This window comes from Aquarana catesbeiana, linkage group LG13, assembly GCF_042186555.1.
Source record: "Aquarana catesbeiana isolate 2022-GZ linkage group LG13, ASM4218655v1, whole genome shotgun sequence".
In the NCBI taxonomy this organism is placed as follows: domain Eukaryota; kingdom Metazoa; phylum Chordata; class Amphibia; order Anura; family Ranidae; genus Aquarana; species Aquarana catesbeiana.
Genome location: NC_133336.1, coordinates 32,376,332 through 32,393,059, shown reverse-complemented (window position 1 = coordinate 32,393,059; position 16,728 = coordinate 32,376,332). Strand labels below are relative to the sequence as shown.

At 45.7% G+C, this 16,728-nt stretch overlaps 1 protein-coding gene across 16 annotated transcripts in view; it reads right to left on the bottom strand.

Moving 5' to 3' along the window:
* NRXN3 (neurexin 3) overlaps nt 1-16,728 on the bottom strand; it is a 460,573-nt gene that overhangs the window by 410,522 nt on the left and 33,323 nt on the right. For all 16 annotated transcript variants that reach the window (XR_012237139.1, XR_012237140.1, XM_073610156.1 and 13 more), the window contains 2 exons: nt 11,621-12,059; nt 7,415-7,798 (listed from right to left, as the gene is read on the bottom strand). Coding sequence is in view for 14 of the 16 variants with exons in the window: in XM_073610156.1 (XP_073466257.1) it covers nt 7,415-7,798; nt 11,621-12,059 (823 nt within the window). In the remaining 2 variants the exon portion in view is untranslated. The remainder of the gene's footprint in view (nt 1-7,414; nt 7,799-11,620; nt 12,060-16,728) is intronic.

The following is a 16,728-nucleotide window of genomic DNA, read 5'->3' as shown; positions in this document are numbered from 1 at the left end:
TGAAGCTGAGCTTTATATACCCTGATCTGTATACCCTGATATGTGAGACTGAGCCTTATATACCCTGATCTGTATACCCTGATCTGTGAGGCTAAGCTTTATATACCCTGATCTGTATATGCTGATATGTGAGACTGAGCCTTATATACCCTGATCTGTATACCCTGATCTGTGAGGCTAAGCTTTATATACCCTGATCTCTATACCCTGATCTGTGAGACTAAGCTGTATACCCTGATCTGTATACCCTGATCTGTGAGGCTGAGCTTTATATACCCTGATCTGTGAGGCTGAGCTTTATATACCCCGATCTGTATACCCTGATCTGTGAGGCTAAGCTGTATACCCTGATCTGTATACCCTGATCTGTGAGGCTGAGCTTTATATACCCTGATCTGTGAGGCTAAGCTGTATACCCTGATCTGTGAGGCTGAGCTATATACTCTGTCCTGTGATGCTAAACTGTATACCCTGACCTGTGAGGCTGAGCTGTATACCCTGATCTATATACCCTGATTTGTGAGGCTGAGCTGTATACTCTGTCCTGTGATGCTTATCTGTATACTCCTAACACTATGGGTGGAAGCAAGTGGAATACAGGGGACAGAGTGGTTGGATTCTATAAGGGGTGGGGCTTATGAGAAGTGGGAGGAGTCAAAAAGGAAGGGCAGGGTCTGGTGCTCCCCCCATACTAAAACTTCACCAGCCACCACTGACCAGGATGCTATCAGCATGAAGTTTGTATGCTGTTCATGAAGGGTTCCTCCCACAGCCCAAAAGCTCTATAAGGTAGATAAAACAAGTTTAGGCTGAACTGGCTTTCATCTGCAGAGAACTAGGGAAGTGGGATGGTCCCCGACAAACCCTGGTCAAGAAAACCTCAACAAAGGCTAAAGAAATGGCAGAACTACCGCCGGGTGTGTCCAGGAGCCCCGAAAGGACATAAACACTGAAACTTCCCAAATGTATTCAAACAATATACTGCTGGGAAAATCCTGAGCCTGGTTTGGAGGCCATCAAAAAAGTAAAAGGTGCTCACAGAATGGATAACAAATGTGTCGGCCTACCGAACCCCCCCTGTGCAATCCACATTATGGTGGGGGGTCCATAATCTACATTGAGAGACAAGCATTCCTCATATTGCACCTTCATCACTATTCGCATGGTGTCGCCTCCCTGGAAGATTCTCCGGAGTGATTGCATCCAGTTTACGTCAATTCCCCTCTCCAGACGCTCATCCAGACATAAATCTTGGCTGGTGCGTTGCGCCCGTGAGCCGGGGGGTTAAACTCTCTGCAGCACGGCTCCGCCGCTATCCAGATGAGATCATGCTGCGGTCTTGGCTCCGGCCTCCATGTGCATCTTATCAGCTTATCATTCACGTTCCCTCCGGGGGCCACTGGATTAAAATGGAGTGGAGAGACGCGGCTGGCTGCTTTGTGAAATTAATTGGAAAATCGCTGTCTGGGGACTTCGGTACCAGGCCGGCAACATCCTCCGGCAATGTGGCTGTAGTGACCACAGTGGCCTGTCCTGCAAAGCATCCTGGGAGTTGGGGTTCACCAATGGGGGGGGGAGCCGGCCTGGAGAAGCCACATAGGGCGCCATTTTTATACTCGTCCTCCGTATTCGATTGGAGATACAAGTCTCGGGAACTACACGGAACTTCACTCCCTCTTATGTCCAGGCACGCTTTACACCATTATTGGTCCATCCCCAGACCTCCTCTATCAACCTGCTTTTGTATCCCCGTCCATCCAGTCCTGGGATTTACACAGCTCTGTCAAACTGTAGCAACAAATTGGTGACTTGATATCTCCTCTTCTGTAGATACGTAATACAATGCTTCCCATCCCCCGGCCCGTGAGTGGACATTGAAGAAGCAGCGGCAGACTGTTGGGCTCTTCCCTCTGCTCTCTCTTCCTATTAGTGAATAGGTATGCAGCACAACTAACTAGTTCATAGCGTTGCTCTTCAGGATATATTTCCTAATGGTAACAACAGTGGGCCATACTTGTGTATTGTGTGTTTACATGGCCACAAGTCTTCACTGGAAGCCCATATGACAGGGTGACAACGCAGTACAATTGGCAGACAGAGACAGAACGTTGTCACCCTATGACAGGAAGTGTCTCAGCAAGGACCGCCAGAGATTTATTTTTAATGGAAGCTGAAAATGTAATACTAGGAAGCGACATTACCAACTGAGAAGGAAGGAGGGGCTTTTTGGAAGCCCAACTACGGGGAAAATCCTCACTTGCAGAGGGACTGCCCCTAGAACTGCAAGGGTTGAATGCTCATTTAGGTATCGGAGACAGAAAAAGCAGTTTTACTTACCTGATCCTCTGCTTCCCAAGCAGAGAGCGCTCCCCTATTCTCCAGCAGTGGTCTGTTCCTCTGTGTCCCCTCGTCCAGTGCAGAATTATGGGCTCCATATCAGTCCTGACAATATTAGAGGCATCCAACCACCAGTGTGTGGGGGGGGGGGGGAGAGGCTGCAGGGACTGGCCTTGCAGATCACAGGCAATATGTTCACTTGCTGCCACGGGCACCTAAACACCCCGGGGTGACTGGCCTGCTATTGGACGATGAAAATCATTTTCAGATTTTTATATGTAGCGCTACCCCCTAGAGGGCCAATAGATTTTGGGTCCCCCTACTCCTGCACAGCCAGGCAACTCGCATTTTTCCACCTTGCATCCTCTGTCAGGAACCAGTCTATTGGGCAGAGATCCCTTGAACATTCAGGATGCCAACTGTATACCCCCTCCCACTAAGTTCTGGAACTTTCCAGAAGCTTCCAGAAGCTAGGGGGAGGTACTAGACTAGAGGCTTAGACTGCAGAGCCTGCCAGCTGACCTTAATCTGATTCCACAGCAATTACCCGGACTCACTTAAAGCAGAACTTCAGTCATTTTTTTCAACTTTCCATCTAATAAATCCTCTGCCCTTGTTGTTTTAACTTTGGATAGTATAGCATTTTTTTTCTGCCAGTAAATACCTTATACAGCCCACTTCCTGTTTCTTGTCTGGTCATTAGCCTAGGCTTATGACATCATGCACAGCTCTCTCTCTTGTGAGAGTTTGCCAGGAAGCGAGGGGGGATGAGTCATACGAGGGCCAATGAGAGCTGCAGAGCTGGAAGTGTGCCTCTGTGTGTCTGTGTAAATCCAGGAAGTGAACAGGCAGCAGCTTCAGCTGCCCACAGTTAAAATGGCTGCAGCCAGACTTAGTGGAGGGAGATTTCTGCAGCATATTTGGCAAGTAGAGAATCACAGTATATATAAAATAATACTATTAAATAATACTATTATCTCTCAGCGCTGAGCAATGTTGATAAACATTTGCCGGATGGTTGATTTTTTTTTTTCTGTTTTTTTTTTTGACAACTCAGTGAGCAGAGAACGGCTCTGCACTTGTTACATGAATGAATCGTGGAAATGCCCGATTAAGATCGTGAGGGGGTTGAATCAAGATCGCAATTTTTTAAACGATTATTGTGCAGCTCTACTTTGTTGCTATTTTTTATTTTTATTTTCTATTCTGAGAGCTGTTTTTTTTTATGTCATGTGACTGGCACAGCACCAATCACCACTGTACAGACACAGCTTTCCTCCAGATAAGAACAAAAGGGGGAAATGAACAGCATAGAAGGGAACTGAAACTGGAGCATGCTCGGTAGAGGTGGCAATGGCTGGCTTACACTTAGGCTGCAGCAGATACGGATTCAAAATATAGACATCCTCTGCTGCTTGAGCATGTATCTACTAGAAACTCCTCCCTATTTCCTTGAGGACAGGAAAGACCTGGGAAATGTCATGTGACCTCTGAACGATTAAATAAGGTACTACAATTTTTTATAATTAAATACAGCGGCATGATCTTTATACATACATTGTAGAGATTAAGGCAATTAAACATTGTATGTTTAATATCACTTTGTGGGTGGATGGTATATGAACTTTAAGTTAACAGCTGAATGTATACAGTATGCCAGGATGCCAATGGTAGTATCCACACAGATAGCAGTATAGTCTCAATAGCACTCATCCCACACCATGACGGGGATAGTCCCAAAAACCCTACCCCCCTCCCTGAAACTTTAAATAAAATGATTTGTGACATATAGCAGACAATTCTGGACACCTTCTCTGGGTGAGAAGTGAATTGGGGTTGGTCGTGTTCCTGGCTGTGGCATGCGAAGGGTTAACTCTGGAAACCTATAGGGCCCCAGCTGGTGAAGGAGGCCTGATAATCAGAGGACTGGTGAGGACACTTCCTGAGTGTCAGCAGAAGAGATTGCATTCCGCACACACCGTCTTCTCCTAATTTCCCCCATTATTACCTGAAGAGACTCGGCGGGGGTCACACATGGAACATGGCAATGAGCTCACCAGACAGGTGCAGTACTGCATGCCACCACCAGGGGGCTGCACTGCATTACATCCATACAGTAGATACAAAAAACAATTTTGGAATAAGAAAGTGCTGAAATGAGCAACAATATTCCATTTCTGCTTTCACCTCCTTCCTGTGTAATGTAACGAGCAGCCGAACTATACAACATTGTGTCCGCATTTAATCAAAAGACTGAAAGGACTTTATTGCTTGGTCTGCACCCTCCGGCTACCTTTACTAAACCGCATTCTCCACCAAGTTGATTCTGCTCTATAAGATATAGTTCTACTCCGCTGGACCCCACTGAACCCGGCGAGCCGCTCTACCAATATTCCAGGACAACAGAGGTAACCTGAGCTGATGGCGCACTGAAAAGGCATGGATGAAAAGCATAGGAGGAAGCTCAGAAGAAAAGAACATCAAGTAGTGAAAGTTCCAGGAGAGTGCACAATAATGTACATTCAGAAAAAAAATTGACATTAAGCAGTCAGGCCATTCTAGGGGCCAACCAGGCCAGTGCAGAAGAAATGCCGATCTAGGAGGCAGTCAGGCCAATCCAGATGACAGTCCAGCAATCTAGGAGCCTGTCAGGCTAACCTAGGAGACCGTCAAGCCAATCTAGAAGACAGTCTGGCTAATCTAAGAGCCTAAGAACCAGTCAGGCTTAGCTAGGAGCCAGTGAGTCCAATCTAAAAAGCAAGTCGGGCCAATTTAGGAGACAGTCAGGCTAATCTTGGAACCCATCTAGCCAAGTCAGGCCAATTTAAGAGGCAGTCAGACTAATTGAAGAGCCTGTCAGGATAATCAAGGAGACTTTCTGACTCCTATATTTAAGTGTCACCTTGAGAAAGGGGTCCTCCATGGCCCCTGGAACAGTGGTATTTATAATTGACTTTATATGGCTTTTGAAATTTGACCTTATTAAAATTGTGGGGTGTACTGGTTTAGCAGTTGTGACTTTATTGAAAGGCAAATGTAGCAGGCAGTCAGGTCAAGATAGGAGCCAGTCAGGCCAAGATGGGAGCCAGTCAGGCCAAGATGGGAGCCAGTCAGGCCAAGATGGGAGCCAGTCAGGCCAAGATGGGAGCCAGTCAGGCCAAGATGGGAGCCAGTCAGGCCAAGATGGGAGCCAGTCAGGCCAAGATGGGAGCCAGTCAAGCCAAGATGGGAGCCAGTCAAGCCAAGATGGGAGCCAGTCAAGCCAAGATGGGAGCCAGTCAAGCCAAGAAGGGAGCCAGTCAAGCCAAGATGGGAGCCAGTCAAGCCAAGATGGGAGCCAGTCAAGCCAAGATAGGAGCCAGTCAGGCCAAGATAGGAGCCAGTCAGGCCAAGATAGGCAGGCCAAGATTGGAGCTAGTCAGGCCAAGATGGGAGCCAGTCAGGCCAAGATGGGAGCCAGTCAGGCCAAGAAAGGAGCCAGTCAGGCCAAGAAAGGAGCCAGTCAGGCCAAGAAAGGAGCCAGTCAAGCCAAGATAGGAGCCAGTCAGGCCAAGATAGGAGCCAGTCAGGCCAAGATAGGAGCCAGTCAGGCCAAGATAGGAGCCAGTCAGGCCAAGATAGGAGCCAGTCAAGCCAAAATAGGAGCCAGTCAGGCCAAGATAGGAGCCAATCATGCCAACCTAAGAGCCAGTCAGGACAACCTAGAAGCAAGTCAGGCCAACCTAGGAGCCAGTCAGGCCAACCTAGGAGCCAGTCAGGCCAACCTAGGAGCCAGTCAGGCCAACCTAGGAGCCAGTCAGGCCAACCTAGGAGCCAGTCAGGCCAACCTAGGAGCCAGCAGGTAAAGTGTTATTACAACAATAATAATATAACAACCTGAAGATTACAGACAGAAGCATCAACCAGGAAAATAAAAAATCAGAGCAACAAACAACCATCGGCTAATTCAGTTGCACACACAAGAAATCTTCAGAGACTACGCAAACATCCTAAGACATCGAGCATTCCCACACATACAGCATGCAAACGTACCAGAAGAAAGATCAAAATCAAGGACCAAATAAAATGAATACATAATAACTAATAAATAAATAACAAATAGAATTATTGAAATAATTTAAAACGTTAAATAAATATAAAAATTAATAATGTATCAATGACTACAAAGCTGTATTAATTTGTGTTGTCTATATCTGCCTGTAGTTCAACTATGATTAGTCCTAAAGCCGCCTATAGATGGCGGTTTGAATGTCGAGATTTTGAACCATGTATGGGAAAGCTAAATGTGCCCAAGTTGATCAATTTGGGTACCACCAGCCTGTTGGATTTCACATATTATAGCTAGCGGCTACTATAGCTGTTAGCAATAATCACTATGTTCTCCTGGCAGGGGCAACTTCCCCCACCCTGAGAAAACAATAGGTTTGCAGAATGGATTCCCCCATCAACACTGATTGTGTTGATGGAGGAATCGAGCAATTTTCTTTCAGGTTGCAGGAAAGAAAATCGCATAATCTATGGCTGGCTTTAGGATCTCTCAGGGACCAAACTCTTTTTCACTCCTTATAAAGTTACAAAATTCACAAAGCTAACACAACTGGATAAGCATTCTTATTTTCACAAAAGTGACAGTTATTTTCTGTTGAGTCGGATTAGATTATAAAATTACTCTTACATGACTACAATTGGGGTCTTTACCCATGTGCTAAAGCTTTGTGAATTAAGCCCTATGTTATTTCTTTTTAAAGAAACATCAGGGTCAGTTTAACACAATGCTTGCCCCTTGCCAGAAAGAAGTGTGTATGTCAATGTACAGCCAAAATATCTTCCACAAAAAAGGGACACTTCAGGTTTGGGTGGATCTCAGCAGCCTGATTAACCCGCCAACTTCTCCTATCTTTCCAATGTTCCCAGTCCTGCCACCTGCCGTGGTCACAGTAGTGCCCAACACGAGGTCTCATATTCTGTAACAATGAAGACATCTAGAATCTTGGAATGGGGGTGGCAGGGGACAGAGTTGGGGACACATTTCTTTATTCCATCTTCTATTAATAAATGCTGACAGAGCCGCACTCACCCCTCTCGCAGGTGCGGCCCCAGTGCCCGGTGCCGGTGCAGTCACACACAAAGCGGTTCCAGCCATCCCGGCAGCCGGCGTTGTTCTTACAGGGGTAGCTGTCGCACTGCTTGCCGCTCACGCGGTTACAGAAGGATTTCACGCTGGCGGCATTCTGCTCCTCCGCTAGCTGACGGATGTTCTTGCTGCGACCGTCGATGAACAGGTCGCGGATGCAGCCCACGTAACCGTAGTTCAACATGGCCGTCCACAACTCGGTGGGCAGAATGAGCCCGGCGCGGTTCTCGGGGAGGCCCCCCAGGTACATGTCCCCTTCCAGGTCCAGAATCTCGCTCTCCCCGCTGGCGGTGAATGGAGTGCGTTTACTGTTCACGGAGATGGTGCCTGTAAAGAGAGAAACCATTATAACACATATAAAAGCAATGGAAGAGGCTTATCTACACAATGCAGTGATGGGCGGATGATATTGAACCCTCCGAATATATATAGTTCAGAAACCAGGAACTTTCTAGAATACCATCAATGATTGGCAGAGGGGGGCCTGCTCCAGGGCCACCTAATATTAGGTTTGAACCCCAAAAATGAATCTGATATTGTGAGGATTATAAAGCAGAAACCCACAACAGTTATATATGAGTGGGGTCCAAAATGATCCCTTAACTAGGGCTCTGCTCTAGAATCTTCCTAGAACCCCCACTATATGATCTGCTGAGGAGCACTATTCTAGAGCCCACCACTAAATGATTTGCAGGAGGGGGGGGGGCTGATTTAGAACCCCCGCTATATGATTTGCTGAGGTGGATGCTCCAGAACCCCCTACTATATGATTTGCGGGGGGGGGGGCTGCTCTAGAATCCCACTACATGATTTGATTAAGAGGGCTGATCTAGAACCCCCTACTATATGATTTGCAGGGGGGGAGCTGCTCTAGAATCCCACAATATGATTTGATTAAGAGGGCTGATCTAGAACCCCCTACTATACGATTTGCTGAGGGAGACTGCTCTAGAATTTACATGTAGTGGCATTGAGGCAACCATCAGACAGAGGTACATGCCTTCTATCAGCAAATAACAGCCGTGGTCAGATACAGTTTAGGGGTTTCCACCTTCATTTAATTTATGTAACAAATGCCCTCATTGGGGTATTTATTTTCCTCGCTCTGCGGATAATTCAATCAATCTTAATGACGGAGTGCGAGCAATCTCCGCACAGCGCAAATGTCAAGAGCGTTTTCATTAGAAAGGTTAATACAACAGGGACACAGGAGGATTCCAGAGCGCGGCTTTTCGCGGCTTCAGCCAACTGCAATGGGCGGACAGGCCAGCTTTTGAGCAGACACCATGTGCTGTGCAGGACTATGCCCAGCTCCGTCATTAATGGTAATCACTTACATCTACAGATATAGAATATCCAGATATATTTCTGGAATGAGCAGCATACAATATGAAATTGAAAGTTGGAAAGCTGGGAGAATGATAGAATAGATAGATCGATAGATAGTAGAATGACACACAGACAGATCAATAGAATAGACAGACTTACCAAAAGTATTGTGACACCTGCCTTTACACGCACATGAACTTTAATGGCATCCCAGTCTTAGTCCGTAGGGTTCAATATTGAGTTGGTCCACCCTTTGCAGCTATAACAGCTTCAACTCTTCTGGGAAGGCCGTCCACAAGGTTTAGGAGTGTGTCTATAGGAATGTTTGACTATTCTTCCAGAAGCACATTTGTGAGGTCAGGCACTGATGTTGGAAGAGAAGGCCCGGCTCGCACTCTCCTGAAAGACAACCGCATACCATAATCCCCCCCCTCCACCAAATTATTTGGACCAGTGCACAAAGCAAGGTCCATAAGGGCATGGATAGGCGAGTTTGGGGTGGAGGAACTTGACTGGCCTGCACAGAGTCCTGACCTCAACCCGATAGAACACCTTTGGGATGAATTAGAGCGGAGACTGCGAGCCAGGCCTTCTCGTCCAACATCAGTGTCGGACCTCACAAATAGTCTTCTGGAAGAATGCTCAAAAATTCCCATAGACATACTCCTAAACCTTGTGGACAGCCTTCCCAGAAGAGTTGAAGCTGTTATAGCTGCAAAGGGTGGGCCAACTTTATATTGAACCCTATGGACTAAGACTGGACTAAGACTAAGAATGCCATTAAAGTTCATGTAAAGGCAGGCGTCCTAATACTTTTGGTAATATAATGAAGAAAGAAAGAAAGAAAGAAAGAAAGAAAGAAAGAAAGAAAGAAAGAAAGAAAGAAAGAAAGAGAGAGAGAAAGAAAGAAAGAAAGAAAGAAAGAAAGAAAGAAAGAAAGAAAGAAAGAAAGAGAAAGAGAAAGAGAAAGAGAGAGAGAAAGAAAGAAAGAAAGAAAGAAAGAAAGAAAGAAAGAAAGAAAGAAAGAAAGAAAGAAAGAAAGAAAGAAAGAAAGAAAGAGATTGACAACTAGATAGAAAGACAGACAGTGAGCCAAACGCTTAGTCAACAAGTCTGTATCCAGCGGTTATATCTGCTGGTAGGTACTTTAATAAGTCAAAACTGTTAGGGCACCTTCAAATGGGCAGCCAGGAGGGGGAAGTAAAAACAGGGAGTTGAGCCGAGGTCCCCAAACTGACTGCCCAACCTAAACTCTGCTATTAGGCCTCATGAACACTGGACGTTTCTGGGAGTTTTTACAGCTGCTGTTTTTGGCTTCAGACGTTTTTTTTTCTATAGTTAATAAACTCTCCAGCATGTTATCCTATGTGTCCATGCACACATAGGCTGTTATCAACTGTTTTTGACGGGCATTTTTTTGACTGTAAAAAAAAAACCAAAACTTGTGGGTTCAGCTGTAAAAACCAGCATTTTTCTAACGTCTTTGATCCCATTAAAAAAAAAAAAAAAAGGCTTAAAAAGGGGTTGTAAGCCTACGTGTTTTTTCACCTTAATGCATCCTATGCATTAGGAAAAAACACCTGGCAGTGACCGGCCCCCCAGCAACCGCCCCCCCCACCCCGTTTTACTTACCTGAGCCATGGAACTTGACCCGGCGGGGGCGCGCTGTCTCTCTGCCTGGGGGTTCCCGGCTCTTGATTGGATAGATTGATAGCAACGCAGCCATTGGCTCTCTCTGCTGTCAATCAAATCCAATTACGCGGGGGGCGGGGCTGAGTCCATCATTCGGCGTCTATGCTGGACTCGGGAGCGTGCCCGCAAGGTAACCCCCCCGGGAGAGCGCTTCTCCTAGGGGGATATCTGATGTGGGGAGGAGCCGCGAGAGCCGCCGAGGAACCCCAGAAGAGCAGGTTCAGGGCCACTCTGTGCAAAACGAGCTGCACAGTGGAAGAAAGTATGATATATTTGTTATTAAAAAAAACAAAAAAAACAAAAAAAACAAAAAACAAACCCTTACAATCATTTTAATGTATGTACTAATGCCGCGGTGCTTTGCGGCAACTTTAAATCAGCAGAGTTTGACAGGCGGCACAGCCTGTCAAACACACACAGGGTTGCTTCATGAACACCTGCCAGACACTGCTAAATTCCCCTCTGAAAAGCGATCTACCCAGCAAATCAGCCCAATTGAAAAAAAAAAAACATACAAAGTTAGCAGGCCAAATTAAGATATTCAAACTCATTTCATCCTTCAACGAAGAGTAGAAGACTAGGAGGTCTCTTTTCTAACACCCAGCATCAGGACAGCAATAGGTATACACGTTTTTGTATTAATCCTATCTTATCTATAGGAGATGACGTACAGCGGTGCTGTGAAAAGACACCAAAAACATAAATCACGACTGAAGACATTCATTCTGGCAGCAGTTGCTGCATTTTCTAGTGTTACGGGCGCAGTTTTCAGATCTTCATCTCCATCCCTGCGTTCTCCCAGGATGCACTGGTTGTCCATTGTCTGCAGTTCTATAAACTCACACACACACACACACACAACATAACATATAATTCCAGCACTATGTGTATATGAATTGGAGTGATAAAATTTGTCTGGCTCAGTTTTGTAGCAGCAATCACAGAACACAGGAGAGAATTTGTATAGATGCGTCATTGGTGACACCTGGGGTCCTTCCATGCACATAGCTGGAGGACCAAACCACAGCTGGAAACATGATAGAGATCAGATCAGCCCTCTCAGTATTGCGGAGTCTTGACTTTCTACTGTCTCAGGCTCACTCCACCACCACCTCAGCTCCTCCTTACCTGATCTGCCGTCACGCTGGATGTCCACGTGGCACCACTCGCCATCGTTTGCCTTCTTGGCGGTGGCTTTCACCTTGATGGTGCCAGAACCCATGTCCAACAGGAGGTAGAGGTGACCGTCCAGCAGCTCCACCGCAAAGAAGTCCACTTTGGTGTTCTTCTGGCTGCGAACGTCCTTGCGGTCCTGCGGCTTTCCGTGGGTGAAAAGGATGAGGCCGTTGGGCTCGGTGGTGCGGAAGTCGAAGGAGATGGAGCCCATGCGTTTAGTGTTCCACTTAGGCAGGCTGATGTAGGCCTCGGGGCTCTCGAAGCTGATCGGGTCCAGCGTGGCCACGTTCTCACACTTGGGGGCCACTTCACCGTAGATCTTCATTTTGACGTCTGATATTCGGGCCAGGCGAGACAGCTCAAGGCGGATGTCATTATTCTTATAGACAACCTACCACAGGGGAAGAAAGGTCAAAAGGTTAGAAACAACACCAAGAAAACAGAAGAGAGGAACAAAATAGAGTCTGGGATCAGTTTTATGTTACTTTCATTTTCAGACATGCTTAGACTGTATCTTTTTTTCTTTAAAAGATACAGTCGCTCCTTTTCTAATACACCTCTAAGGCCCCATTCACACCTGGTTCACATCCCCACTTCAAAACGCCTGAAGCCAGAAGCTCCAAAACGCCTGAAGCTCAAACAAGTTCTTGAACTTTTTTTTTTTTTTTAGGCAGATTTGGGGCATTTTTCTGCTTTTTACATTGGTGACCTCTTAACCTGCACAAAATTGCGGCAAAAACGTGTCAAAAACGCAGTAAAAACCGCGCGTCTTTCTGCCTGAAAACGCGACATTCAGGTGTGAATGGGGCCTAAGCGCCAGGTCACACTTGTGCGATGTCAAACATCGCATGTGATTCGCACCACACTGCTGTGCAGATCACATGCAATATCTGGGCGATGCGTATTTAGCCATAGAGATTGTATGGCTGAATTTGCATCTCATTGGGACCAAAATCATGTAGGACCAGGGGCGTTGCTAGGTTTACAAAAGATCTGGGGCTAGAGCCCCCCATAGCAACATAGTAAAGAAAGTCATACGCTTGGGCGGGCATACACATGTATATAATATACGTGTTTGTGTATATATCCCCAGAGAGCCCCCCTTACATTACACCAGGGTCCCCAAAGAGCCCCCTTACATTAGGATCCCCAGAGAGCTTCCCCCTTGCATCAGGGTTCCCAGAGAGCCTCCCCCTTAAATCAGGGTCCCCAGAGAGCCTCGCCCTTAAATCAGGGTCCCCAGAGAGCCTCGCCCTTAAATCAGGGTCCCCAGAGATCCTCGCCCTTAAATCAAAGTCCCCAGAGAGCCTCGCCCTTAAATCAGGATCCCCAGAGAGCCTTCCGCCTGCATCAGGGTCCCCAGAGAGCCCCCCCACTTATATCGGGGTCCTCAAAGAGTCTCCCCTCCTCTTGAGGACCCCTGCAGAGACTCGGGGCTATGGGCCCCAGATTCGGGGCTATATCCCCAAAAGCCACCCCCTAGAGACGCCACTGTGTAGGACCCTTTTTTTTTTTTTCCCCCGCACCAGAATCAAGTCGCGTGGGTGTTCACATTCCTGTACGAATTCACAGTTTGCACTGCAATCTGCGAACCGATTTGGGGGGGGGGTCATTAACTTTGTATTGACACCCCCAGCAGTTCGCATAGGGAAGTGTGAACCGCCGGCAATTCCGATGCGATGCGGGAACCGGCACTGGATTTGCAGGGTTTCCCCACATCACACCAGTGTGAACCGAGCCTAAAAGCCTAATGCCGCGTACACACGGTCGGAATTTCCGACAACAAATGTTCGATGTGAGCTTGTTATCGGAAAATCCGACCACGTGTAGGCTCCATCGGACATATGTTGTCGGAATTGCCGACAACAAGCTCACATCGAACACTTGTTGTCGGAAATTCCGACCGTGTGTAGGCTCTATCGGACATTTGTTGAGCTGGTTCCCAAATTTTCCGACAACAAAATCCGTTGTCGGAAATTCCGATCGTGTGTACACAACAAGTCCGTTGCACAAAGTTCCACGCATGCTCGGAATCAAGCAGAAGAGCCGCACTGGCTATTGAACTTCATTTTTCTCGGCTTGTCGTACGTGTTGTACGTCACCGCGTTCTTGGCGATCGGAATTTCCGACAAGATTTGTGTGACCGTGTGTATGCAAGACAAGTATGAGCCAACATCCGTCGGAAAAAAAATTCAGGATTTTGTTGTCAGAATGTCTGATTGTGTGTACGCGGCATATGTGTGCACACAGGTATTTACAGACACATTAGTATAATATAGTATAGTATTAGCATAAGTGGAGTGTTTACAGGCTGACAAAAAAAAAGCTCACGAGGGGGATCAGGAGAGGAGCTTTTAGGCAGAAAAAAATGCAAAACGCACATAAACACTAGACGCGTTCGCAGGGTTGTGTGTTAATGCTGACCCTAATGTCGCGTACACACGATCGGACATTCCGACAACAAAATCCATGGATTTTTTTCCGACGGATGTTGGCTCAAACTTGTCTTGCATACACACGGTCACACAAATTCCGAACGTCAAGAACGCGGTGACGTACAACACATCCGACGAGCCGAGAAAAATGAAGTTCAATAGCCAGTGCGGCTCTTCTGCTTGATTCCGAGCATGCGTGGAACTTTGTAAGTCGGAATTGTGTACACACGATCGGAATTTACGACAACAGATTTTGTTGTCGGAAAATTTGAGCACCAGCTCTCTCTCAAATTTTGTGTGACGGAAATTCCGATGGAAAATGTCCGATGGAGCCCACACACGGTCGGAATTTCCGACAACAAGGTCCCATCGAACATTTTCCGTCGGAAAATCTGACCGTGTGTACGGGGCATTAGATCACACACTCCTGGAACAGACCGTCCTGCAACCGCGTTCAAGGAAAATGTTACATTGCGGGTCAATGTTGACTGTTCTTTTGGATGTTTATAGGATATTAAACTTATATTTTATATATTGCCTCTTCTTTCTCCCTCTCTGAATATATACATACATACAATTGTTTTTTTTCTGATTATATATTATACATACAATCGTTCATAAATAAACTTTTGCTACATGAAGGACTTTACAATTACTTTAAGATACTTACAGTGTTCCTAAACCCAGGAGCCTGCATTCATTATATCTGGTCTCCCACAGTATACAGAACATGGAAATGCAATTATTATAGTAAATATAAACTGCTAAATACCTTTTCTCATCAGCAGTATATAGCAGTCGTGTGACATCTATCAGTGTCTGGTGAAAGCTTGTAGAACAGTTTTCATTCTCCCCTGATTGTCCTATGAGGCTGCAGACCCCTGACCCTCTGTCTGAACAGTGCTGATTGGCCCTGTGCTGATCACTTGCACCCCCCCCCCAAAAAAAAAAAAAAAAAAAAAAAAAAAACTCTCTAGCAATACACATCAAACTGAGCATGTGCAGGGTGACTCAAAGGCTCTGCATTATCAGGAGATGGCTTGGGGACAGTGGAAGACGGGGAGGATCAGAGAAGACAGGATCAAACAGCCTTTTTTACACAATGCAGAGGATTAACCCCTTAGGTTCCACAGTGAGTATAACAAGCATGCTTTACTGCATATACAGACTGATTTTACTGTTGTGGGTTTAGTAACACTTTAACAGAAGCATTGTGATATTTCTTAAACAATAGGCTTTTTAAATCAAGGAGCAAAGAGAGCCTAAAAACAGGTAAAGAGATTAAAGATAATAAATATACGATATTTCATATTTACCTAACAAAGAAATAAAAAAACGGTCTTGTTTGGGTCCTGACCACAACAACAAAGAACGAACACATAAAAACAATCAAAAATACACTCCAGTATTTTATCTAAACGTTCGCGTGCGTCATTTCTCCACCTTGTACTCCCCTTATTTATGGCAGTCTAAAATTTTAAGAACACCAACCGCTGAGCCTTGTGAATGTGCAGCTTAGGCACTCCCAACTGTGCATATTGGAAGAAACTTTATTGTATCAGGAGATATAAATGTATATTAATAATAGTGGGTGCAATTTAAGATCTTCTCCTGGAAACTAAGATATAATGAAACTGCGCTGCCTCATCAACCGCCAAAAAATGGGTTCTCACTTCGGCCCTCTCTAAACCGACCAGATTATAACTGTACTTCCCATTCTTAACAGCAGGTGTCACCCTCCACCACTTTGTACTCAGAGATGCTCTGGATCCATTGTACATACATAGAACTGCTCTGGATCCATTGTACACACATAGAACTGCTCTGGATCCATTGTACACACATAGATCCTCACTGGATCCATTGTACACACATAGAACTGCTCTGGATCCATTGTACACACATAGATCCTCACTGGATCCATTGTACACACATAGAACTGCTCTGGATCCATTGTACACACATAGAACTGCTCTGGATCCATTGTACACACATAGAACCTCTCTGGATCCATTGTACACACACAGTGCCGCTCTGGATCCATTGTACACACATAGAACCTATCTGGATCCACTGTACACACACAAAGAACCGCTCTGGATCTATTGTATACACATAGAGCTGCTCTGGATCTATTGTATACACATAGAGCTGCTCTGGATCCATTGTACACAAATAAAACAGCTCTGGATCTATTGTATACACATAGAACTGCTCTGGATCTATTGTATACACATAGAGATGCTCTGGATCTATTGTATACACATAGAGATGCTCTGGATCTATTGTATACACATAGAGATGCTCTGGATCTATTGTATACACATAGAGATGCTCTGGATCTATTGTATACACATAGAGATGCTCTGGATCTATTGTATACACATAGAGAAGCTCTGGATCTATTGTACACACATAGAGAAGCTCTGGATCTATTGTATACACATAGAGATGCTCTGGATCTATTGTATACACATAGAGATGCTCTGGATCTATTGTACACACATAGAGATGCTCTGGATCTATTGTACACACATAGAACTGCTCTGGATCTATTGGGGTTGATTTTCTGGTATGATCATGTTTATTGTTGCTCATGTAAACAGGACAGCTGATCCCCCATGC